This window comes from Geospiza fortis, unplaced genomic scaffold (genome assembly GCF_000277835.1).
Source record: "Geospiza fortis unplaced genomic scaffold, GeoFor_1.0 scaffold425, whole genome shotgun sequence".
Lineage (NCBI taxonomy): Eukaryota > Metazoa > Chordata > Aves > Passeriformes > Thraupidae > Geospiza > Geospiza fortis.
Genome location: NW_005054387.1, coordinates 55,008 through 80,319, shown reverse-complemented (window position 1 = coordinate 80,319; position 25,312 = coordinate 55,008). Strand labels below are relative to the sequence as shown.

At 44.9% G+C, this 25,312-nt stretch overlaps 1 protein-coding gene across 5 annotated transcripts in view; it reads right to left on the bottom strand.

Moving 5' to 3' along the window:
* COL26A1 (collagen type XXVI alpha 1 chain) overlaps positions 1 to 25,312 on the bottom strand; it is a 172,047-nt gene that overhangs the window by 124,492 nt on the left and 22,243 nt on the right. For 4 of the 5 annotated variants that reach the window (XM_014308859.2, XM_031060595.1, XM_031060596.1 and 1 more), the window contains exons 2-3: positions 24,279 to 24,401; positions 13,647 to 13,750 (exon numbers count right to left, since the gene is read on the bottom strand). In XM_014308859.2, the coding sequence (XP_014164334.1) occupies positions 13,647 to 13,750; positions 24,279 to 24,401 (227 nt within the window). The remainder of the gene's footprint in view (positions 1 to 13,646; positions 13,751 to 24,278; positions 24,402 to 25,312) is intronic. The other variant, XM_031060594.1, reaches the window with a different exon arrangement.

Sequence of the window (25,312 nt, the reverse complement as noted above, 5' to 3'; positions counted from 1 at the left end):
CAGCAAACCCAGAGAAGCACCCATGCTGTTCTCTCTACAACTCCCTGAAAGGTGGCTGCGATCAGGTGGGGTTGGTCTCTTTCATGAGGCAGCAACTGACAGAACCAGAGGACACAGTTTTCAGCTGTGCCAAGGGAAATTTAGATTGGATATTAGGAAAAAGTTTTTCATGGAAAGAGTGATGAAGTTGTGGAATGGCCTGCCCAGGGAGGTGGTGGAGTCCCCATCCCTGGGTGTGTTTAACAAAGCCTGGATGTGGCACTGGGTGCCAGGGTTTAGTCGAGGCGTTGGGGCTGGGTTGGACTTGATGATCTTTAAGGTCTCTTCCAACCCAGTGATTCTGTGAATCCAAAGCAACTCCAGGATCCCAAAGAGAAACCTGGATCTGCAGGTGCATCCGATGAAACTCGACCCACAACATGCATCTCAAAAGGCACAGGGATGTCGCACACAGGGAAATTGTTTTCTAGAACAGTCCCTGTTGGAAGGGACCTACAAGAATCACCTAGTCCAACTGGTGCCAACTGTTTTTTTTTGACAGGAGCATTAACATTACTGAGAAGGAAATACACATGAAGGTTACACACACTGTGCTCCTTCCTGTTATCTCAGTGGGCAGAAAAACAGCAGCCAAAATAAGGTCAAAGACAGCAGGCAGAAGCCCTAAGTTGTAGTTACTGACAGTGAAGCAAACTCCTAAGTCAAAAGGTAACATCACAACTATTGCTGACATCCAGAAGGCAAGAAGGACTCTCCAAAACCCAGCTTTCTGCAACAGCCTGGAAAGACTCAAAAGACTGAGGATATGACAACCACTGTCCCTTTTTGTCCATGTCCCGCAGGCGATCCAACCCAGACCACACAAGTGCTCACAGTTACAAGAATGTGAGTGGGTAGAATCAACATATTGATGTGTTTTGAAATAAAATCATCTTCCCTTTCTATACAGGTTCCACAGTTTTGTTACATAAACATCAGTGGTCAAACTCTCCTCTGTCATCAGTAGTAATCAGAGAAATCTTGATAATTGCTTCTTAGCTCTTCCAACACCCTCTCAGAAACTGGGAACCATTTCAGCTAACAGCAAATGGGAGAGAGTCCATCCTACTGCACCAGCAGAGGCTGATTATTGCACCCAAGCTGAAGTTAGCCTCTATTCAGCTGGTTAATGCAGACCCAGAGCTAGCTCAACCCTGCCTGCTCCAATCCACACGGATGGGACATCAACTTGCTCAGGGATTTGTGCCAGAAGAAGGGATTTAACACACATTTCAAATCAGCTGCGCACCTGGACCAGCAAATCTGGCCCACTGTTGTAGTGCAGTGTTTGTGCAGAGCTACAGGATGATTCCCAGGGAGCTGCTCAGTTGACTGGGCCATGGGGACAGCTGGGGAGCAAAGGAAAACCATGACAGAAGCTGGCAAGGACTGCCCCGACATGGCTGGTGCCCAGGAACAGTGGTGAAAAGGAGAAGTGCCCACTGCTTTTCAGTGCCAAAGCAAAAAGCAGCCCTGAGAACACCATTTCTCAATGGATCCCCTGGGAGGAAGCACATTCTTGCCCAAATGGTGCAGCTGACCCACTACATCCTCTGTCCCAACCCGGGTGTACACTAGAGCCTACAGCTGGCTCATAATGAAAGTCTGAAGTCATCAGAGCTGTTCTGGCTTCAGTTCTTGTTAAAGATGTTGACTATCAGCCCAGGTTTGGTCAAAAGGTTACACAGGTTTTCAAATTGTTCCAGCTTGTAGTGACCAAGGGTTGATTTAGGGTTTGCTGTCACAGCATATTCACATTTACTGTTCTACAAGCTGCCATAAAAAGCCAGGTGAAGATGAGAGTTTCTGCTGATTTGAGGTATAAATAAAGTACAAAATTATGTGAATAGCAAAAAGGATACCCATTTACTCTGGGATCATCCCAATTTCAAGGAGGAAGGTCTGATAAATAATCAGCTTTTGATATACTTCAGGAAAACCATCCTCTCTTACTCCTGACTATTTCAAATTTGTTTGAGGCATCGAATTTACTTTTGCTCTCTTCTGCATCAATCAGCAAAGACCAAAGCTTAACAGCTGAACCTGTAGCAGAACACAGATTCCAGGGCAAAGACTTCTATTCTAGTGTATACAACATTCAGATAGAGGTAGAGGAGACCAGCGCTAAGTGTCAAAGAAAAAAAAGTGCCCACTAGGCATTAATGGAGCCATGTAAATGCTCATGCACGTTCCCCATGAAGGGTATGAGGGATCTGGTTACACTGGTCTGTAAGGAGCTCACAGTTTTATCGTTGGTATCCCAACTACTACTGCTGGTAGACATTCTACTTCCCCAAAATAAGGGTAGAACAAGAATGACCCCTTTGTACAGACACATCCCACTGTAGATGAAGGAGTTCATTGCAAGGAAAAAGGACTTTTGCAAGGATGTTTTCCTGGGTAGCTAATAAAGAGCTGTGCCTTGCTGTGAGTGCTAATATTAGACAAAAGCAACAATCTTCAAGTTTAGGTTAAACATAAACCAACACCCATCCTCTGCATCCCACCCAGACAGACCAGATGCAATAGAAATAACTGCTTATTTATGTTCCCACAAGGACCAGCGAGTGCACAGCACAAGGACAGTGCTCAAGGCATCTCTGGCAGATCACACTGTGAGATGTGTTTAGCAGATCACACAACTGGAGAATGCTTGAAAAGACACTGTTTGCTTAACCACTTGAGGCTAAGCTAGAAAAGATCAAACAAGCCAAGTTTAGGAGTAGCCTGTCCCCCTCCTTGAATGGGCTGTAACTTTTTACAGTGCAGAGCCCTGCAGCAACACAGCAGAACCATCCCTACACAAGCACTCTGAGCCACTCGGGTTTAACAAGTCTCCACACCAGTAAAGAGAAAACCAGAACTTTTGTTCCTTAGCACAGGCTCTGCCATTGAGGCTAAAACACTGGCTGACAACAGCAACAGGTTTGTATCTCCATCCAAATTGGCCACTGAAGAACTAATTAACCAAGATACTCCACAGTTTCTCTTGGTGTCTCAGGGGTACCACAGCACTTTCTACAGCTCATGCTGCAGGAAACTCTCTTTCCAGAGCAAGACCTGACACCTTCAACAGAAAGCTCTAGTGCTTGATCTGGAGAGACACATTTGACAGTCACTGGCAAGCAGGACAGAGTCTAATTAAAGCCCATCTGCCTTGGGTGTCCCTCAAGGTTTTTAGAATGAAGGACCACCTAGCAATGAGCACAGACCCTGCACTTCCCACAGTGGATACATGCCAAAACTTCTTCAGCATTACTGCTACAAAAGTCATTATGTGCACCCAAATGAAACATCAAACTGAATCCTGACTTGGTCTGGCTTCTTCTCTTTTAGGCTTGAGTGTCTTTCATTTACAGGAAAAGATGAGAAAAATGCATTTTTTTCATTTCTTATCTCCACAACCAGGTGAAGGCTAGGACATCTTCCAGCCTCAGATTTCTTTAATGCTTCTGACTTTATTAGAATTGCTGCCCAAATTAATTTCAGCCACTGCCTGGAGCAATTTTGCACCTCTCTCTGTTACTTTAATGCCCTATTCTTGGACCTGCTTGCAGGGGAGGCATCAGCCATACCTGGCACTGCATGGCTAAAGAGGCAGCAGTAAAAGGCCTGAGCTTTATCAGCCTTTGAGTCCTCATTTGATGGGATTAGCAACCAGAAAACCGCAAATGCTACAAGAATTCTCCTGTCAAGAAGGAACACATGTGAGATGTGGTTGCATCTGTAGCATGACCCTGCTGTTGCCTCTCTTTTATGCTGCACCCATTGCTGTGCATCCTGAAACATCTGTGCCTTCCCAGTGACTGATTACCCAGAGACACGCAACAGAGCTCGGTATCTGTGCGAGGCCGGGGACTCAACCCTGAGTTTATTACAGAGCAGAGCTGGAGGGAGCTGCTTGCCAGAGATCCAAACTCTAGCCAACAAGTCCCTCCAGGCTCACTTGGAAAGGTCTTGTAACCTCACTGCTGTATGCCTGCTGGGCTCAAAATGAAATGCAAACTTGCATGTTACTTGTGGATTTGGATGCACTATCCAAGGAGACACAAATCAGGAGCCCGAACAAGAAGCATATGTTAAGAGTCCAGAATAAAGTTTATCAGTCCTTAATGAGCTTCATGATAAGGGATTTGCACAGAGACATTCCTCTGGTGTCTTTCTTGCTTTGGTGGTTGAGGGACCTAGTACAACTTGGTTAAATGGTCATGCTTCTCTCTCATTTTGGTGAAGACTTTTATTAAATATTGTTTGAAATCTGATGGGACATAAAAGCAAAGCTAATTTCTCCAGTAAGTTTTTCCCAGCCTTCATTTACTTAGGAATGGTAAAGTTGGTAAAGATTCATCCAACAAGATTTCTTGACAAGATTGCTGTGACAATCAGGATATCTTGCAGTGTTACATTCATAGGAAATATTTAATCAGTTCCTAGCCTTTCTGTAATCATGTGCATGTCATCATTAGATGACATCATGTCATCTATACCTACTTCTTGTCCAGTTTCTGAAAACCATGAGTTAGCTTAAATGACCAGCAGTCATGGCATATTTAGAACAGCTTGTGTTGATGCTATTTTCAGCTGTGTATAACACACACCTACTGACTCCTCCAAAGTCAGGCAGTCTAATTATTTAACTGTACAACATATTCACACACCATCTACCATGGGAGGCACATTCCTTTCTGAGCCAAACACTCCCCTTCACAGATGCAACACATCCCTTTAAAGTATTGAGGGTCCTGGGGCTCAGATGTGCAGCACAGTTAGGACTGGCTTTCACATGAGTTTAACAGTTAAAAGGATGAAGTTCCAATCAATGCTGAAACTTGACCTCTCTGAGAACCACCAACACAAACAAGTGCAGGTACCACAGTCCAGGAAAGTTCTACTTGTTTTGTGTCAGGCAGTGCCATGGATTATTTAGTGGTAAATGTTACACCTGGTCAGAGTATCTATAGCACCAAACTCCAACATGGCATTTCTTCCCCTGACTTTAGAGCAACACTTCATTCTGACATCTTCCACAAACTCCATTCCCACCCCTGGGATCCCACTACCTTCAGAATCTCTTATTTAAATCTGTGCATTTAATTATTCCTGCTTCTGTAGCTATCCTTGATTGAATCTCACTTCATGGATTCTTGCCCAACTCTACAACTCAATCAAGATTTAACAGCATTTTAATCCTAGTCTACCACATATTCCCAGTACTGCCCAGCCTCCAACACACACAGATCTGACTAGGGAGGGCTCTCCATTCCTTACTAACTTGGAAATGGACTAACAAGCCATGCTGGGCTGAGCACAGTCCCTGGGACAGCTCCATTTACCACCTCTGCCCAAACAGGCACAGTCTGAGCCCTCACTAATGACAGCACAGAGGGTTTTTGGAGTGAGCTGTGTGGCTTGCAGTTGCACATTTCTGTAGCTCCCCAAATGAAGCTGTACTAACTTTGCTGCCTTTATCCTTCTAAAGGGCTCATGAGAGAAGACACATTGAAATGTATGGAGCATGCTTTTGCCTAGCACTTCATGGTAAAGTGAAATTAAACTCCTCCAGAAATTATTATTTGGAGGAACACTTTTGGTTCCCCATTTGATAACAAGGAATGGAGTAAGAATAAAGTCTAGGATTCAGCAATATGGGAATTCAATGCTTACTTCTTCCTTTCACCTTGAAGTCTACAAAACATGAAACCAACCTCAAACTTCTCTGGAAAATCCACCTTTGTTCCTACTCCTGGGCTTGCAATCCCCATTCTATCTGGATGTTGTCATTTTATTGCAAAAGTTCCATACCTTCATGGTGATTTCTCATGGGCATCTCCTTGCAGTACCAACTCCTTCTTCACAGCACAGCCAACAAACCCCAACTCTCTCCTCACCCAGCTAACCCACTCTTTTGTAGCACTCACCTTCTTATTGGACACAGCTGTGGCCTGTTAAGGGCAGGCCTGTTCCTAATCTTTGGTGATTAGTACAGCTGCAACTCCTCAGGTGTGAGACTACCTTCTGCACTATCTTTATTTTCTTACATTCTATCCCACCGCACCTGGATTCCAATTCCTTGCAATCCCATTTCCACATGGCAAAGCATCCCAGGGTAGCTGTAATGGGAATTTAGGTACCTAGTAAACCTCTTCTTCCTGAAGAAAGTTTGTGTGGATGAAGCTTACCCTGCTCACATCCTGTTCTTGCATAAACCCTCATTGTGATTATGTTTTTGAGCAGCCCACAACTGGAATTGTTACCACAGAAAACACAAATGTCACAGTACCAATCACATTAACTTGTTTAATGAAAAACCTGTGTAAGAAAAAGGGGAAAAGGCAAGAGTCCCTAAGATATACATAGGAATGTGTCCATCTGCTTCACCCCCAAATGTTGGCTCCAGTTCAGCTTGCTACCAACTGCACCAACCCATGTACTCTGTGGCCTCCTTCAACCTCTCCCCTTCGTCTCACACCCCCTGAGACACATCTTGCCACTCACACATGCAAAAAGCTTGCACTGTCAACAGCTTGGCTTAAACTTATTAAAAAACTTTTTGCAAGAGTACCTTGGCCTGTCTTATCTGCTCTCTGTGGAAAGCTGGTGATGAAGTCTCCCATCTTCAGGACCTTCCTTTATTCTCATGTCTTTAAATCTCAGGAGTACAAGATATTTCTCCATCACTCACACAAAGTTTGCAGAGTTTGCAGAGTTCCACTTGCAGGAAATTCAGTAAGTTCTTCCTCAAGGAACCATCCCATTCAGCAATGTTGTTTAACAGCAACATTAAATCCACACATTGCATAACTAAGCCCTTGAAAAGTGATGGGGAGGGAGCTGTAATTTCATAAGTGCTTGAAAATTAAACACAAACCAGCTGGTTAAGTGGGTAATAGCCTTGCAAAGTGAGTGAAAGAAAGAGACTCCTCATTGCCACCCCTTCCAACTGTGGAATTTCATATCAAAGGCCTAAGCCTCATTTCCTATTCCTGATAAAAAAACAAGTCAGTGCAGCGGCAGGAAACTTGGAAACAGCATCAGCAGGTGGGTTTAATTCTTCTTCATTAATTCACTTGAAAAGCATCAAACAGATCAGTGGCCACCAATTAGAAACCATTCCTCTCATTTAGCTCTTCCCTCTGCAAATGGGAGTGTTCACTCCAAAAAGTACTCATTTCTGGTATAAACACAGCTCCACCCTTTCCCCACCACCTCCATGGGAATGGCTGTGGAAAAGAGAGACAGGGTGGAGTTTTCTGGGAGAATGTTTTTCCTGACTTTGGTACTAACTGCATTTGCAGGATTCACAGCACAACATGTCACATGTCCCTTTTTCCAGAGGACACTACACTGTCAGCAACTCCCAAAGGCTCTAACAATGAGAGACTCACAGAGGGGAAAAAAACCAACTCCCTTCTAACAGCCTCAAGCAAATAAAATTTCATCATTGGGAGGATGAATGGGAAACAAGTGATAATTTGGGGGAAAACAAGAGCTCTGAAGGAACAGCTGCATGAGAAAGTAGCTTGTTAAAAGCTCAGGGTTGAAGGAGGCAGTAAAGATTATGAAAGAAAATGTCAAGAGGTTGGATGGGCTCTTCAGAACCCACATATCCCAAGTTCTATTCTAAAGTAATTCAGGAGCTCCCTTGGGTGCAAAACTTTCAATATCCAACTAATCTACCACTAGAGATGTCTCTGAGCTTATACAAGTCTGAAACAAGCACAGAATGGTTTGGGTTGGAAGGGACCTTAAAGTTCATCTCATTCCACCTCTGCCATGGGCAGGGACCCCTTCCACCAGCCCAGGTTGCTCCAAGCCCTGTCCAGCCCTACCCAGGAGAAGATTATGCTCGGTCTTGATTAGAAATAAAGCAAATAAAGGAAAGTCATTCACTATAAACAGGTGAGTCCTTCACTTGTGAATTAAGACATACAAAGTAGAAAGCATCCCACGTGTTTGGGAAAGCCAATAGCTTATGAAAACACAAAAGATTCTCTACATACCACAGTAATTTGATGGGAGATAAAAAAATTGGGATAGTGTAATGGTACAGAATACAGCTTTCCCACTTATGTTAAGATAACATCTGCAGATATTTAGCACTTCAGATATTTTGACATTAGGTGCTCAATAAAATTCTCCCTGTTCAGATTAGAAATGTCCAAAAAAATGAAACTACTCAGATGCTGGAATGCACTGCCAAAATATTTGGAAATCTAACACGGATTTTTTTTTTTTTTTGAGTCTATGTATTGAAAAGGAAGATGAACATTTAGAAATTGTTCAAGTAGTCACAGAGTGCTGATGCCAGAAATGCTCTCAGCAGGCTGTGGATACTTCCAACAGTGACCACATGCTCCAGGAACTCCTCAGAAAATGTGATCAATTTGATCAGGGGTGACACAAGCTATGCCTGAAGCCAGAGGCTGCTGAGTGGTCAGCATGGTGATGGGAGCAGACAGCAAGTGGGTGACACATTGTAGGGTGGTTTGGGCGACTTTTGGTGGATCTTGTCTTGAAGGGGCCACCAGAAGCCCAAGCAGGAGGTGGAACACAGGAGCAGCAGGAGGTGTAGCCTATGGAAGAAAATACTGGGGAAAGTACTGTCCAGCACCTGGGATCTTCATCACAAACATCAGTGCTCAGGAAGCCACTTCCACCTGTCAGCAATTCCATCATGGGGGATTCACATGTTTTGATATTTTTGCATAAAATATTTTTGAGGGTAGATTCACAGGGATAGTTATCACATTTTACCTCCTACTTAAAAAACTGTAATCAATTCACATTCCACTTAATAGTCTATAATATGTATTCACATAATTCACTTACTGTATCTAACAAATAAACTTGGTCCTAAAAGATATTTTCAGAAAAAAAAAAAATTTGCTATGTGGAATCAAATGCTGTACTTGGTTTCAAAGGTCTCAAATGAGAGCTAAGCCCCACATTTCCCTAGAGGAATTACTGAACCAGTCTCTAGTAGAGAACTACATCCCTGCTAGATCCAGACTTGAAAGGAAGGAACCTCAGTCTGCCATGTCTGCAGCACAGAACTGCCCAGCCAGTCAGAGGGCACTGAAAAAACCACTCTGGGGGGAATGTCAGTGTTCACATGGAAGCTTTTGTTTTATGGCAGGAGATGGAATCAGCTGCAGTGGGCAAACATCACTGAACCAGGATTAAGCAGGAACAGGAACAGGCACTGCAATGGCTCTGACTCCCATTGCTTTCTCTTACACTTTCTCAGTTTCTAAGGGAAGATTAAAAAGCTCAAAAAGCTCCGCTGAGGAAGGAACTGAGGGGCTTGAGAAAAGGAGAACACACAAGCTCAGCTCCTGGAGAGAATTGCTGTGATACTACAGAAATGTTACTTCATCATCTCTGTGTTGCATTTTCACATCATGGACAGTTCTGTCTTTTAATGGTTCATGGGGAAGAAGGACAAGGTTGGAGAAGTGAGGTCCCATTAACACCACTTTGAATTCCCTTCAGAGCACTCCAATGAGCTTGCAAACTTTTAGATCTCTTGTTTTGATGTCCTTTCTCCCAGTCTCATCAAATTTTGTCTCGTAATTGTATTTGCTCATTTAAGATTTTCCTGGCAGTGTTGTTCTGCATCTCTTCTCCTGGGACCAAGAAATTTTGTAAATCAGCAATAAAAATGAAAAGGGTTTTTGCATTCTATCATACCAAGAGGAAAGTCCTCATTTTCTTATGCTGCTTTGAAAACTGTAAACACAGTTTCAAAACACAGTTTTCAACACATGGAAAACTTAAGAGGTTTAAAAAATATCAGGATGACAAGAAGGATGCAAATAATAGTTATTAGAAGGAGATCAGGATATTCCAAGAACTGATATGAGGAGGGGGAGACATTAAAAAAAAAAAAAAGGGGAAGTTCTCTAGTTAAGCCATTACTCGAACAAAGCTGCTCAAATTTCCTATCTTACTTGCATGCTTAGGAAAGAAAAAAAAAGTAAGATTGGAATCACAATAGCATCAGTTTAGAGGTGCTGAGGTTACTCTGGGAGCTGTTTCTTGCCCAAACAGCTAAGCTGTCTACCATCAATGTGCTTCTGGGGTAAATAGGATACTGGCTACTGTCCCATACTCAAGTAGTACAAACAAACAAGGAAGAAAGCTATGCTATATTTGTAAAGTAAAATAAGACCTTGCCTGGCTGGAGAGCTCCAGGGCAGTGCTGAGCCCCTGAACTTGCTGGGGACACTTTTCCTCTCCCAAGAGGTTGCATTTGCCTTTGAACTTTCAGCCATATAGAAAAAAAGGCTGAGTTGAAATGTCAGCATCATCTTGGATTCAAATCAATCAGCTTGATGCATGATTGCAAGGGCTAAAGCACTTCACCCCTGCACTGCCCTCATCCATATGTTCTTTATATCAGCAGTCAGCAGACTGGGTGGCTCAGTGCATTCATTTCCTGTCCTGGGCTTGGGTTCCACTTTAAACAAAACAAAAACCCCCTGAAACTGGAAAATAAAAGTTAGTATCTAGTGACAGTTACATTTGCCAGACTGGTTTGCATCAAGTCTTTTTCTCCATCCAAGGAAGTTGCAAGAAACTCTTTGGGAAGGCCTGGTACAACTGGTGGTTTTTGACTATCAACTCAATGAGCACGTCACAGTCCTACTAAACCAGTAAAGGAACTGGAGATATTTCAAATATTGACATACCTTGGACTGAGTAGAAAGCAAGGAAAGGAAGGGGACAAAGCCCCAGGCAGTGTCAGCTTGAAAAAAGGAAACAGGTTGGAAATTTACCTCAGTAAATTAATGGCCCACTGAGAGCAAAATCTCCATCCACTTCTAGAGCTGGGCTTCCTCCAGACAGTGCTGCTCTTTATCAGCTTCAATGCAGGAGTTAGATTCCCAGGATAATTTAAATCCAAAATTGTGCAGCTTTCAGTGTTAATGTAGGTGCCTGTCAGCTGGTGACGCTGAAGTGGTGACTGTCTCAAGCTAAACTTACCAGCTGAGGATGGAGACACTTCAATGATTTAATGACATTTAACACCCTGCTCTAGCAGATGGGAGTTTTCCCACTGAAGGTGGTTTCCAGCAAACCAGTCTCATCAGGAGTCTGTCATACTTTGGGGCTAGACACCCACACTGAGCTGCTGCTTTTGCAAAAGAAAAGCTGACCTGCCATTTGGGAGATCACAAGTTATGGTATCAGAAATAGCTAATTCACTGCAGCTTCATCAGAGCACTGTTTTTGTTTTGCTTTAGTTTAGTTTTCTGTTTCCTTTTGTCTGCTGTTTCCAGGAAGAACTCACACAGATAAGCATCCCACCCTCTCAGAGAAACCAATCTTGCAGCAGGGGAGAGCACAGAAAGGAAAGAGTACAAAAGGCCTCATATTGGCTTGCCAAAAACCCTAAACCAGCCTATTTTTAGCCTTTTTTACTTTGATTTCCAAGTGACACTAACATTAAGAATTAGCATAAAGAGTAAGTAAATATTTCCATTTTAAAATTGACAGCTTGAAGGACCATGCAGACCACTGGCATCAGTATTTACACTAAAAACTAAGTGGCCCAACCCTGCTGCACTAGAAAGGGATCTTTTTTTATTTTCCTCTTTCATTCAAGGATATGGGACTGTCAGTAGCACCAGATGTTTTAAGGAGAGAGAAAAAAAGGTAGAAAGAATCTCACACTTGAAAGTAAGGGCTTACTACTGGCTTTCTTCTCACACTCCACAGACCATATCCAAGCCCAAAAGAACAGTTCCACCTTTCAAAGTAGCTGTATAAAATTGTCACCTCGTTGCACAGAACTGCTCCTGCGAGATCACTGCAGGCTTTCTCAAACCAGCTCATGTTGGCTTTTTATTTCCACTGAACTCTGCTGAGACAGATCTGGCACTGCAGGGGGGAGCTGGAATCTCTCCTTTGCACCAGCAGCACCACTAAGCTGCAATAACTCACACCTGTCCAAACCTACAGGCACGAACAGGCTGCACACAGGGGCTCCTCAGGTCACCAGGCACATCCTCAGCTCTGCCACCATCCCCAGCTCCCCTTGCCTTGCAGGGACAGCTGAAAACTCAAGCTGCACAAAGCAGCTTCTCTCTCAGCTCTCTTCTGTGATCGTGTTCACAGGGGTCTGAGGATGAGGGAAGAGATGAGGATCTGACTCCATGTTTCAGAAGGCTTGATTTATTATTTTATGATATATATTATATTAATGATAACTCTAATATATATATAAATTCATTAAAACTATACTAAAAGAATAGAAGAAAGGATTTCATCAGAAGGCTGGCTTAGACAAAGAAATAAACTAATAACAAAGGCTTGTGTCTCGGACAGAGTCCAAGCCAGCTGACTGTGATTGGCCATTAATTAGAAACAACTCTATGAGACTGTTGCATTCCCACAGCAGCAGATAATCATTTTTACATTTTGTTCCTGAGGCTTCTCAGCTTCTCAGGAGGAAGAATCTCAAGGAAAGGATTTTTCATGAAACATGTCTGTGACACACTTCTTTTAGCATTATGTTAAAATGTAAAGCTCTCTCCTGCAGACTGCAGCTTTGGGTTATTTTGCCACTTTGTAAGGGTTTTCTGGAGCTTCTGGGATGCTATTGTTTGCTCAGCAGCCTGGAGCTAGCTGCTGTCTGCAGCCATCACTCTTTGGGACTGCAACGAGACAACTTCCTCGTCAGAGATTTGCCTGAATTGTGTGATTGGTATTGATATCACAGCACAAAGAAAAGCAGCACAAACAGCAGACTCAGAGATGTTGGACACCCCCACTGACCCTTCAGTAGCCAGAGACAGGCTGTGTTGACCTGATGCAAGTGAACAGAAAACTCCAGGCTCAGTTTCTCCCATTCATAAGCTGTGAACTCTCAAGTCAGGTTCAGCAGATGCCTTAGTGCCTAAACCTGATACTTGCTGGAGAAGCAGGACTTGTTTCAAACTCTCAGAAGTGACAGGTAAAGTAGGAAATGTTAGGAAGGAAAATGTAAAACATGCTCTATTGTGATAAAAAAAGGAAAATACTTTTTCTTCCTGCTCTGGAAAGAGCCCTGTGTTTTCCTCTGTGTGGAGAGAGCTGTGCTTTCACACACACTGTGCAACATGAATGTTACACCAATAAGTCAAGGAGCAGGCAGAAAGGGGAACCAAAAGTATTGATTCAAAGCTCTCTGGGAGCACACATTATCTATGTCCAGACCTTACAGAAGCAGCAACCAGGGACCAGCTTTTATTTGATATAGCAACTGATGGTGACAACAGGGACAGGGAGAAGATAACACACAAAAAGGAGAAAGCACATTTTCTGAACCAGGGACGCCAAGCACGAGCACATCTCTAAACAGGTCATCCCTGATTCCCTTTTCTTTCTTTATTTCTTCCCCCCTCCATGCTCAGGCCTGTTTGCAGGCATTCAGAAAGATCTGGTTTCCAAGACCACCTTTCAGAGCTGTGTGTGACATTCAGTTAACAAAGTGGTGTGAAGGGAACAGGTGATTTGTTCCTGTATTTAAGAGGTGTAGGGCACATTAAAGAACAAACCCCAGCTCAAGGCAGCCAGTCCATCCTTGCTGCTCATGAGAACAGAGGCATTTCTGGATAACTCACCCTCCTCACAGTTGCTCCCTGTGAAGCCAGGACAGCACCTCCACTCCAGCGTGGTCACAGTTCTGTAGGACATTTTGTACGTGGGCCTGATGAGAGTCCTGTAACTAACACAAACAAGGAGTCAGCAGAGCACAGTGCCCTGATCCAGCAGTGCTGCTACTGATTCACAGCACATTTTCCCACCTGGATACATCCCAGAGCACCCAGCCAACCCCAGCCACGGAAAAAGGAGTCACACAAAATATCAGCAAGGATTTATTTGTTGTCCTCATATTGCAAAAGTCCCACACCTTCTCAATGATTTCTCATGGGCATCTCCTTGCAGTACTGACTCCTTCTTCTTCACAGTACAGACAACAAACTTCAACTCACTTCTCAGCACAACCAGCAAACCCCCAACTCTCTCCTCACCCAGCTAACCCACTCTTTTGTAGCATTCATCTTCTTACTGGACACAGCTGTGGCCTGTTAAGGGCAGGCCTGTTCCTAATCTTTGGTGATTAGTGCAGCTGCAACTCCTCAGGTGTGACACTACCTTCTGCACTATCTTTATTTTCTTACATTCTATCCCTCTACATTTATTAGAGTGCAGATGTGATTTAACAGCTTTTATTTTCCTCCTTAAGCCCTCATGCTCTACTGGCTCTTCCCCACACCTCTCCTCCTGCAGGTACCACCAGCAGCTTTGTGGAGATCTCACCACTGCAAAGCCCTGCAAGTAGCAGAGCTAATGACTTGTTTCCCACACTCTCCCTTCATGTGGGCTTCTGTGACATTGAACAGAGGCTGGCAACTGCCTTTCCTCACTAAGCAGTAATAGTTTCCCATCTCCCAGGTGCCTTCTTTTCCCCACCACTCAGACCTGGGATGTACCAACACATCAACATGACAACTACATCAGGGAACTTCTTTTTCCCAGATACCTGACCTGTGCCTCAATTCTCTCCCCATCTGAAATAGGGTCACACTCTTCTGGACCACAGCCAAGGTTCTCTACAGGACAGTTTGGGAGCTCTGTGAGCAGCACAGCATCCCCAGGATCCCAATTACAGCACAAGCACTGCCAAGCCCCTCTGGGAACTGGAGGGTGACCTGCAGACACAGCAGGGCTGTGCAAGGCACCAGTGATTCTGAAGTCAACACAAAACAGACAGTTGCATAAGTGACAACTTTTCCTTTAAAACAGCAGCTCGTCAAAGCTGGCAACTCAGAGTTTTCCCAGTATACAGCCAAACAAGTCACTGCTGCTATTCATGAAGCTAAAAGCAAACACAGAAGTTGTACTCCACAAGTTCCCCTCAAAATTCCTACCCTTATTTAACAGCCAAAAGAATTTGGCACACACAGGGAGAGTCTGAAGCTTTGGGATTACAGTGTTGCAGGCTGCAGTTTATGCTTGTCTCTCCAAGCCAGGCAGACACAAGCCCTGAGCACCCTGTCCCTGGGGAAGAGGCTCCTCCTGCTGAGAACCAGAGGAGACAGAGACAGCCCCGGGCTCAGCTGGGCACGGGGGAAAACAGAGCTGGATGTTGTATGAATCTCATCCAAACTGCTCCAGGGGGAGGCAGGTGTACACCCGGGACAGCACTGGTAGCTACTCCAAAGAGCAGTAACAAAGGCTTGCCAGGAGAGGCTGCCCATGTGTGTCTTGGAAAGAAGGGAGCAGCTCAGTCGTGGTTAGCAGAGTCTTTGGGAAGCTAATTTCTCAGGAAGCTGTTTGCTGATGATTTGTGCCAGCTGCCAAACACTAAGTTCTGCTATAGCCACTGGACAGGGTGGGCTGCACAGGCTTCCTCCTGAGCACGGGACTGCCTGCCCTGGGAACAGCCTCACCCAGAGACAGGAGAGCAGCAGAGTCTCCTGAGAACAGGAAGTCCTCACCCTTGGAGCTGCCAAAAAGCCCATCAGCCCCTGCTAATACCCACAGCTGTGATCCAGGCACTTGGCTGGTGTGGGCTGCACAGAGCCAGCTCATCCCACCTATTTCTTTGCTCTTCGGCATCCAGTGGTGTCCATAGTGTGAGTTTGAGGTCTTGGAGCACACTGATGTAGGTAGACCTCAGTGCTTTTTCACAAAGAGACCAAAGGCACAAAGACTGTGAGTGTCTTGCTGAGGGTCTCAGAATAGCTCTGGCAAAGCCCAGGAATTGAACCCAGGTCTCCCAACTCCCAGTCCTGGCGTTGGACTCCAGACACATTTCCACACGTAAGCCCCAAAGCATCAGTCAGAAGTTCATGACTTTGTCACTAACACCACAGCTGGATTTGACCTTCAGATGAAAGTCTCCAGCCTTGTTACCAGTGTCCAGAGCCAGCATGTCTCCAACCACACCGTGATTTTAAAACCATGTTTCTGCCAACACCAAGATGTTAAAACTCTTTCAAACTTCATTATGAAGTGTGGAGAGTGGCTTGAGCCAGACTGGAATTTTGGCAGCAGTTCTGTGTCGGGGAAGTAGCTCTAGTTTAATCCTCAAATGAGGGAGGACTTCTCAGGGCATGACAAGCGTGGAGCTCAGCTGTCACAGTCTACCACCCACCCTGAATTCCCTGGAAGTGTCCTGATGTGCGCAGCTCTTTTCAACATTGCACACTCAGGCAGCTGAAGTGGGCCCCGCTTGCAAGTCCAGTTTGTTCTGAAGTTGTTCCGTCCTTCATAGCTTCGTTTTTCCTCAATTTTGTGACATGGCATCAAGGTCTGCTGGTGCAGACACATCATGCAGATTTATGACTCCTATTCCAGGAGGGGAACGCAGAAAGCACCTTTAGCAAAGCATCACCACCATCTGACACTTGCAGTGTTGCAACTGAAGGAGATAAAAAAAATATATGGAAAAGGAAAGGGAAGGAGGATACCTGTTAAAGATCAGAAGCCCCTGAATGAAAATGTGTGGAAAACACAAGAGGCAGAAAAAAGAATTGGTAGCAAAATAGGGAAGCCTTTTCCTTGGATGCCACTCAAGCCACAAACACTGGCACAGAAATCTGCCAAAGCAGAGGGGAAGAAGTTTGGAGGAGCCACAACCTCGCACTGCTCTGCTCCTCAGGGAGCCAAAGGATGTGCTCAGCACACAGCTCCCTTCTGCAGGAGAACCTCAAGCACTTCATGAAGGAGCAAACTACCAGGATCTGCCACTCCACTGCAAGAGTCAGGAGTCATTTCCAGGGATTTTGCTGAGGGTTTACAACAATATCCCAGGGAGTGGGGCAACTTTCTTTCTCCAAAGAAAGCTCAAGCAGCTGTTCCTAGACCAGAGCCAACACATGGCTGTTCTTGGAGCTGCCTGATCCCTGTAGGATGAGCTACATGAGCTTTGTCCACATGCAATTATCATTTGGGAAATAGCATCTCTTGGTTGTGGCTTAAGTGACTGCCAAGGAAGAGGTAATTTAGGGAAGGAGCATGAGCTGACTGATGAACTGATTTGGGGGTACAAAGCTGTAAGTACTGGAGAGGGCAGGACACACCAAGGGATGGCAGCCAAGGAGTCTCACTCCTCAGCACACAAGGATGTGTCCCCCTTGTTTTCAAGGCAGTGTCACTGAACATAACAGGCAGACGTGACACAAGAAAGGGGAAGAGTGTCACATTCCTGGATCAAAGCCTCAAAAATCAGGTCAAAAGAGACAGGGTGATCTCTGCCATGACCCAAGCAGGACAGCCTGTCACACACAGGAAATACCTTCACCCTTTCTGGATTTCCCCTGCCCTTTGACACTCACAAACAAAGCTGTTTGTGCACAAAGACCACGGAGAAGGAAGGCGTGAAACTCCTTTCCACATCACAAGAGAAGGTTTTGTTACTGTGATTCATTCAGCCATTGCAGTTTGTGCCCAAGGAGACCTCAGTGACCCTCAGAGGCTCCTATTGATTATTATTCAAGCCCTAGGTTGGAAGTTTCACCATCACTTACTGATGGGTTTCAGGATGACAAGATGAATGGACTTGCCTTTTTGACTGGCAAAGAGTCCAGAGACCAAGGAATCCAAGCTCTGGTTTGCCTACTTCTCTCATGGCACTGAAGTATCAACCCAGTGGGTCCAACCCATCCATAAAACTGCCAGCTTGTATTCCAGGGACACTCATCTTCACTCCAACAAGTGCATCAAAAGGCATTCAGGACAAAGCTTGGGTAGTTCCTCTAACTGTTGGTACCAATGCCCTGATTTACAGACATGCCAAAACCGTGCAACTCCCCACAGAAAATCAGAGTGTTCAGAAATCAGATTTCAAATCCATCCAGTTAAGCAACCATATCTCAAAGCACTTGGAAAGAAGGGAGTTTTAGAGCTCAGAGAAACTATCAAATATATATTTGGTTCCCAATACCACCACACCCACACAGACCATCCCGACCCTCCTCTCAAAGCCTACCAGACACTGATTACACCAGGCAGCTCCTGTGTGAGACACAGAAAAGACAACTTCATCTCAAACCAGTGCCACAGCTGGTGCAGGGACAAGAAGCACTTTTGCCATCACATTTGCACTCACAGGCATGGCAGAGACCATCACTGTAAATCAGAGCTGTGCTCTTTTTTCCTGCCCCTGCTCTTCTAGCTTCCCTACCACAAACACAGCAGTTCCCCAGGGAACAACATAACCAGAGGAGCTCCAAAAATGCTCCTGCAGACACCAGATTAAACAAAAAACAACCAACCTGCAGCTGCAGGAGTGTTGGAGCTCATTGTGTCTTCTGTCTTTGCCAATGAGAAGAAGACTTTGTTTAGCTCTGAACACATCTGGTTCAAACTTACTAAAATACTAAACCCAGGAAACAAACTGATCTACCTGCCATGCCCTGCTGTCCACAGCAATATTGGCAGTCTCTCAGTCCCAAGAAAAAGGGCCAAGGACACAGAGACAGATGTTTCTATGCCACCACAGAGTAATCATCAGCTCCTGCCTTTGTTAACAATCAGATGTCAGTGCTATTGCAGAGCAGCATTGCAGCAGGGAGGAGGAGTGCTCAGAGAATGTCTGGGCAAGATCAAAAGGCCTCAATCAGCAGCCTGAGCACAACCCCTGAAACAGGTGACCCTCCACCTGTGCCCAGGCAGCACCACACAGCCATTGTTCAAAGCTGAGAATGCCCCTTTGTGCTACAGCTCTAATCCCACACACCCAGAGCCTCTGTCTGTCCTGCTGTAGGAGCACTGTTCATCCTGCATTTATACCCCATGTGTGCTTCAGAGAGCAGATGCCTTTTCCCAAGCACATTTCTCTCCAAGATGTGGAGTTGTAAGGGAATTAAACACATAAAAGAGTTTATGTGTAACAGGACTTCAAATAGCAATCCTAATGCACTGGAATAAGCTCTGGGATTTATTATTCAATTGACTGGAAAGCAAGAAAGAGAAGGATTTCCCTGTGGCATTACTAGTTCTAAAACTGAGGGGAAACATCATCTACAGGCCAATCTCCTGGGTGACAGATCCCCAATTTCTCCTACTGACCCTGTAGCAACAGAGTTTTCAAATGCACAGAAGACCAAATTGGATGAGCCTGCAGAATTCCTTCTTTGTTATTCTACAAACTAGCTTGTAAAATCCCTCCGGGAGCAGTAATGTGTTCAATTTAAATGAAAAGGAAAAAAAAAAAGAAAAAGAAAACCCAGCATTCAAAAACACCAAACAAGAATGATCCATGCAAGATGTGTAGCCTGCTTACACAAAATGCACACAGTATTTGTGATAAGCCAAACCAGCTACAATACTGAAATAAAAAAAACAGGCAGTGACAGGCAGCTGGAAAGGGCATCACAGCCCAGATTTGCTGTACTGCAAGAACACTCTTCCTGCCATCTCTCCCATCTCTGAGTGAAGTTTAAAGCCAACAGATGAAAAACTTAATGTTTGGAGTTTCAGTGACTCTTATCAAAGTAAGAGACCAGGTAAACCCATCCCTGTACAAGCAGCTGTGGGTTTCCTGGAAAATCTTCAAAGTCTCTGAAGGCAGAAAATGCTGCAGAGACAGGAGACTCAAAAGCTGAAGTGAGACAGCTCTGTGACCACAGAGTTCAGCAAAGCATAGCAGGAAAAATCTCACACAGCCTTGCTGGGAACATTCATTTTCAAGGATGGGACAAGTAGGAGAGGAGCTGGAATGTCCCACCACAAATTAACAACGTTTCCAGAGATGAGATGGGGATTTTCCAGAGAAGATGGGGATTTTCGAGGCAACAACAGTTTGAAGCAGAAAGTGTTTGTCTTCTGAAGACTGTAACAGCACATGATCTGCCAAGGCCACTCATCCCATCCATTTACCTCCCAAGACACTACTTTACTGGCCACAACAATCATACATAAATATTCTAATCAAAATTAGGCTCATTTTGGCCAGCTAGAGTATAGCAAGAAGCTGCCCTATTGTGTCATAAAACACAGTAAGACAAAAGCAGCTCTGTTCTCATCTTACAGGTGAGGTGGCACTGCTGGTCTGAAGGCACAGGAGGTCACAGAAGCTCCAACTGAATGTAGGTCTCAAATCCTTGCCTGGCCTTCAAGACCACCCTTCTGAGTGAGCCTTGAGGAGTGCAGTGTCCCAAGCAGGGCAGGACTGGGCATCACCCTGCAGCTGCTGCAGCAAAAGGATTGCTGAGGAGAAGGGTTACAATTTGGTTTACCAGGCTGGGGACAACCATCCAGGCAGCAGAGAACCAGAGATTAGGTTCCCATTGACACCCTCAGGTAGGGACTTTGTCCTTTCCTTTAGACAGACAAATGGCACACGAGTTTGAAGCATTCAGCCAGGCTGCTGCAGAGCTGCTCATGCACCCAGAGTGTGACATGGCAAGGGCACACAGCCTGTGGCACACAGGAGCTGAAGCCTTCACTGCACAAATGGAGAGAGCTCAAGAACAGATCTGCTGAGGGGAATCCTCCAGCCAAGACTGCACCAGAGCAACTCAGCACCCAAGCTAAATAAAGAGCCTGGGGCAGAGGGCAAGAACAGAGCAGCTCATCCCAGCCCAGCCAAGATGATGACACTCCTGCTAGAGCAGCTTCCCAGGAGCAAGTGAATGGACAGCAAGGACATCTCACAGCCAGGGCTGCAAGGCTGGGATCTCATAGATCCTCCTCTGCCAAAGGCTTGACCCTGAGCTGCAGCTTGTGCAGTAAGAGAAAGAAACCAAACAGGAATGAATGGGAGACAGGAAAGGGATTAAATCCTGTCTGGCCACAGCGATGTCTGCTCGAAAGCGGAGTCTCTGTAGCAGAGAGCCCTTCTCAGCTGTCACCACGAGGCTGGGAGATGCCTTTTTCCTTGGCTGACATCCCTTTTGCTAGTGAGCAGCCTGATAAGGGGTGCTGGCAGAATGAAAGCTCTCCCAGATATGGCTGACTCCTGTAAACAAGGAGATGAAAACCGTTTGTTTCAAATCACAGCTGGGAGAAACACTATAAAGGCAAAATGGTGCCAATGGCTTGCTGACATGTTGCATTGCTTACAGTCTCACAGAACACTCTGTGCCCTTCAATTCAAGCTCAGGCACCACAAACCTCCCTGGAGAAGAACAGGAGAAGGGCAAAAGACTCTTCAAATTTACTTTTTTAGCAAAAGAAAAGCAGATATATTTATATTACCTGAACAACTGCAGGGATATAGAGAGCAAGAACAGTTTTAGCCACTACCAGACCTGGAACGAGCCTGACCTTGCCTGAAGCCAGACTTACAGAAATCCCAAAAAGAGAGAGTGGTACAGACAAGGTAAGGAGGAAATAGAAACAAATAGGGCAGCCAGGCTGAGTTTTGTGCTCTGTTCATCTTCTGCATAGATTTTCAGAGACCTGTCAAAGGAAGCTGTTCAGGTTGATGGCTGATAAACCCTTACAAGCCCCTTCAAAGTCAGTTTTTTAACAGGAAAGGCACTACACTGCTTTGTGACTTTGGGAACTGTTTTCTTTACTTCTGTCCTTTATGCACGAGGAGTTTTATTCTCAAAACAGGAGATGGGGTTTACCTGAATAAGGAGAGAGATTGATGTTTCCTAAAAAGACAATACTCATTTTGGTGGGAGAGGAGGAAAAACTTAAAAAAAAAAAAGAGTAGTTTTAGAACTTCAGCTTGGCTCCAAGGAAAAAAGAAAGCCACTTGAAGCATCCCTATGGGCTGGCAACAAAACAGTGCTGTGCTGCTGTGTGCTCAGAAAACAGCACCTCTGTCACACAGCCTGGCTCAGGGTGCCAAACATTGCCCACAGCAGCCACACATCACAAGAGCCATCATTTTCAGCAGCTGTTCTCATTCTCTTATCAAAGTCAGGTGCATTGCTGAAAACAAACAGCCACTTATAAAAGATGCTTTGGCTGGGGATAACTTATCCAACACCCCATTCAACTCTCAGATCTCAGATCCCACCTTTGCTGTTACTCTTTCTTGGGGCTCTCCCTTTCAGATGGTGGCAGTAGGGGAAAATATCAAGGACCTGTTTTACCTCTGATGATAAGTGGATGAGTTCCAGCATTTTGTCAGCAGATTTCTGAGAGATCCTTGGGAAAGAGGTGCAGGATCTTGCTCTACTTTATGCAAGAATGTCATGCAATATGTGCCTAGAGGCACACAGGCATTTCCCTGGAAGGGTTCCATCCTCTTGTCCTGCATTTCCTCCCAGCCCAAAGGGAACAGAGCATTGATGTCCTCCCATCTCTTCAGGAAGGTTTCTCCATAGTGATCATCTTGCAAAAATGCAGCTCCTGTTAGCTGAGCTTTCACCAGCTGAGATCTTGAATATTTAATAACCTCAGCTTCTTTCCATGATATTTTCACACAAAAAGAAAAATTGAGATGTCTTCTGCTGTTCTGCATTGTCTCCAAACAATTGGACTCATCAGGCAAACAAACCAAACTACATTTGAAACTGAAAATGTTCCATGAACAATGTCACAACAGCACACACTACTCCTAAAGTCTCTGGGTTAATGTAAGAATCAATGGCATCAATCAACTGCAGGGGCCCACAAAAGGAATTTTTACTAATAACATGATCAAATGTTTGGTTCTTATGAAATTCTACTTGTGTTAAAAATGAAAAATAACTAAGATTTTTGGCAAGTTTAGGAGACAAGGTGAAAGCTCACAAGTTTCTAATGACAATTATGTGCCTAAAAAGCCTGGGAAATTAAAAAGTTTCAACTGAAGTTTGGCCATGACAGTGTAAAATATGAAGTGTTTCAACCACAGCCTTGCATAAAGACAAAAGAGACACCAAAGCAGATATATTACAAGTAAAAAAAAATGAGACTGACCACTGGCCAAGTGGAAACTGGAGAACCAACAATGGGAACAGCCCCATGCAAGATGTGAGTTCTAGATGAAGTGTCACAAGAACAGGGAAGTGGGGCTCAGCCTGCAGTCACCTTCTGGCCAGGTTATCAACTACAAGAGGTCCTCAGCCAGTGCCCTGTGGGTGAATTGGTAACAATAACAATAAAATGACTGAGCTGTGTGAGCCAAGTTATGGCTTGTCTATTTGGGAAATTGTTTTAGAAGCTAGGTGCAAATTTAGAGCACAATGGCTTTTTTTCCCCAATTCCCAGATGGGTGGGTAACACTATTCTGCTCTGAGAATGCCTTTCAGAGAAGGCAAAGCACAACAATGCAGACATTTTACTGAAAGGTGGTAGCTGGGGACAGTTCTTTCACACTTTTTTTTTTTCCCTTCTAACATGTAGGCTCCAAGACTATAAATGATCAAAAGGCAAAGCAGGCTCAGGGCAAGTTTTTGACACGTAGCTGTTTTTAAGCTTTGTTTCTTGTCTGAGGAGAAGACATTCTGTTTTGAGGTGTCTTTAAAGAGTACTGAAATGCAGGAAGTCTAAATAAATTCCACCCTGAAAGATACAGGGCACATTACCTTTGTCCCCCATTGCCTGTAAGGGATTTGATCACAGCTTTCCAGTGTATGTGATCAATATTTCCACTACAGCCCTGAATATGGGGACTTGATGCCAGCAAGTCCCACAGAGCCACTGACCCAGCATCCCTGCTCACCCTGTCCACTCACTCTGAACATTTATCTGCTTTCATGCCAGACCAGCAGCAGTCTCCTGTGTGGAGAAGCACAAACTGGCACTACAGCCTGAGCTAAACTGTTTCACATAACTTGTCCTAATACTGATGTCTTTGAATTGAACTATCTGTACCCAGGCTGAATTTGCTCCCCTTTTGTAAATGAAACTGATGTTGTCACATAACTTCTATTGTAGAAGTTGCTTAATGAAAGAAAAGAACTTTATGTTTCAAGCATCTTGTGTAAGATTATATCACCCAAATAAATAGGAGAATGTATATTATGGGGGTTCATGTAAACATTCCTGTATAAAATATGTAATGTTTTACGCCTCAGTGTGCTTGGTTTGTGGGAACCTCCATCTTGCACAGAATAAACAATACCTTCTTTCTAAATCAGACCTGTCTGTGTTTAGGGAGCTCCTAAACCTGGAAGCAATGCTACACTTACCTTCACCTGTGATTTCCCTGCAGTTGTCACCAGTGGTGCTCCTCAGGCACAGCACCCCAAAGCAGGACATCCCAGCTGACCCTCAGCCCTCTCTGCAGCCCTCACCAGCCAACCAACCCAAGGGGAAGGGCAGCAGGGTTGGGCAGCATGAGACATGAAGATTTTTACCTGACTAAGTTGGCACAAGGTCCTGGCCAGCGGCAGCTCTGATAAACTCTCTGGATCACCGTTTCTGACCCGTTCTGCACCTGGCAGGAGACTGTCCTTGTGACTGTGTAGTGACACCAGTGCCTGCAGAGAGAGAGGACATGTTAGTGAGACAACCAGGGAACCAACACACACCACACTGCAAGAAAAACAGACCAAGAATCTGGGGGTGGGGTGGTTTCTTCTGCCAGCCATAGCCAGGCTGACTTGCAGTCTTCACTTCTCACCCCACCCTCTCCTTCCAAGAGCAGCAGAAAGATCCCCAGCTCCTGCCAACCTGAACCACAGATCCAGTAATGCCTCTTGCTTAGTTGTCAGAGGCCAGTTTTACAGTGCATAATTTAGTTCTGTGACTTATCAGAAACAATAGGACTTGGGGAAAAAAAAGACATGTTCCAAATCTCCTGATAGTCAGCTCCCATTGTACTGGTCTTAATTCCACCCTGCTTGTTATGGTATCATTCCCCAGCCTCCCACCATTCTGAACAACAGCAGAGTAGGAAAATTCTGCTTTTTGGTGTGGTGGAGTTCTCTGTCAGCAGGGCTTGAACGAGCTGGGTGCTGAACAAGTCCTGTTGTTGTCCTGCTGAGGTTACTGCCTAAAAATGGGCAAGGGAAAATGCAGAGGAGGGAGGAATGAGTGTCTTACACTGTCTCAAGAGAGAGACAGACCCCTCACTGCAAGGTGTATGAGACAGAAGGAACTGCAAAGTCAGCACAGGGAATTCAGAAGACCTTCTTGCAGAGACCTTCTCTGAAAAAAAAAAAAGTTTTAGGTTCCAGTGACATGCTTGAGGGGACACAAAAAATTTCTCCTTTGCAAGCATTGCCCATTTTGCCAATGACTGGTTCACATTTTTGTGAATATTTTGGTGTGGAATGTTTTGTGATGCTTTTGTACATCACTGTAGTTAACAGGTTTGAAAGTCACTTTCCTACTGACTGGAGATCAGAACTGGGGTCACTGTGGGACATGGAGACACCAGCTTGTGCTC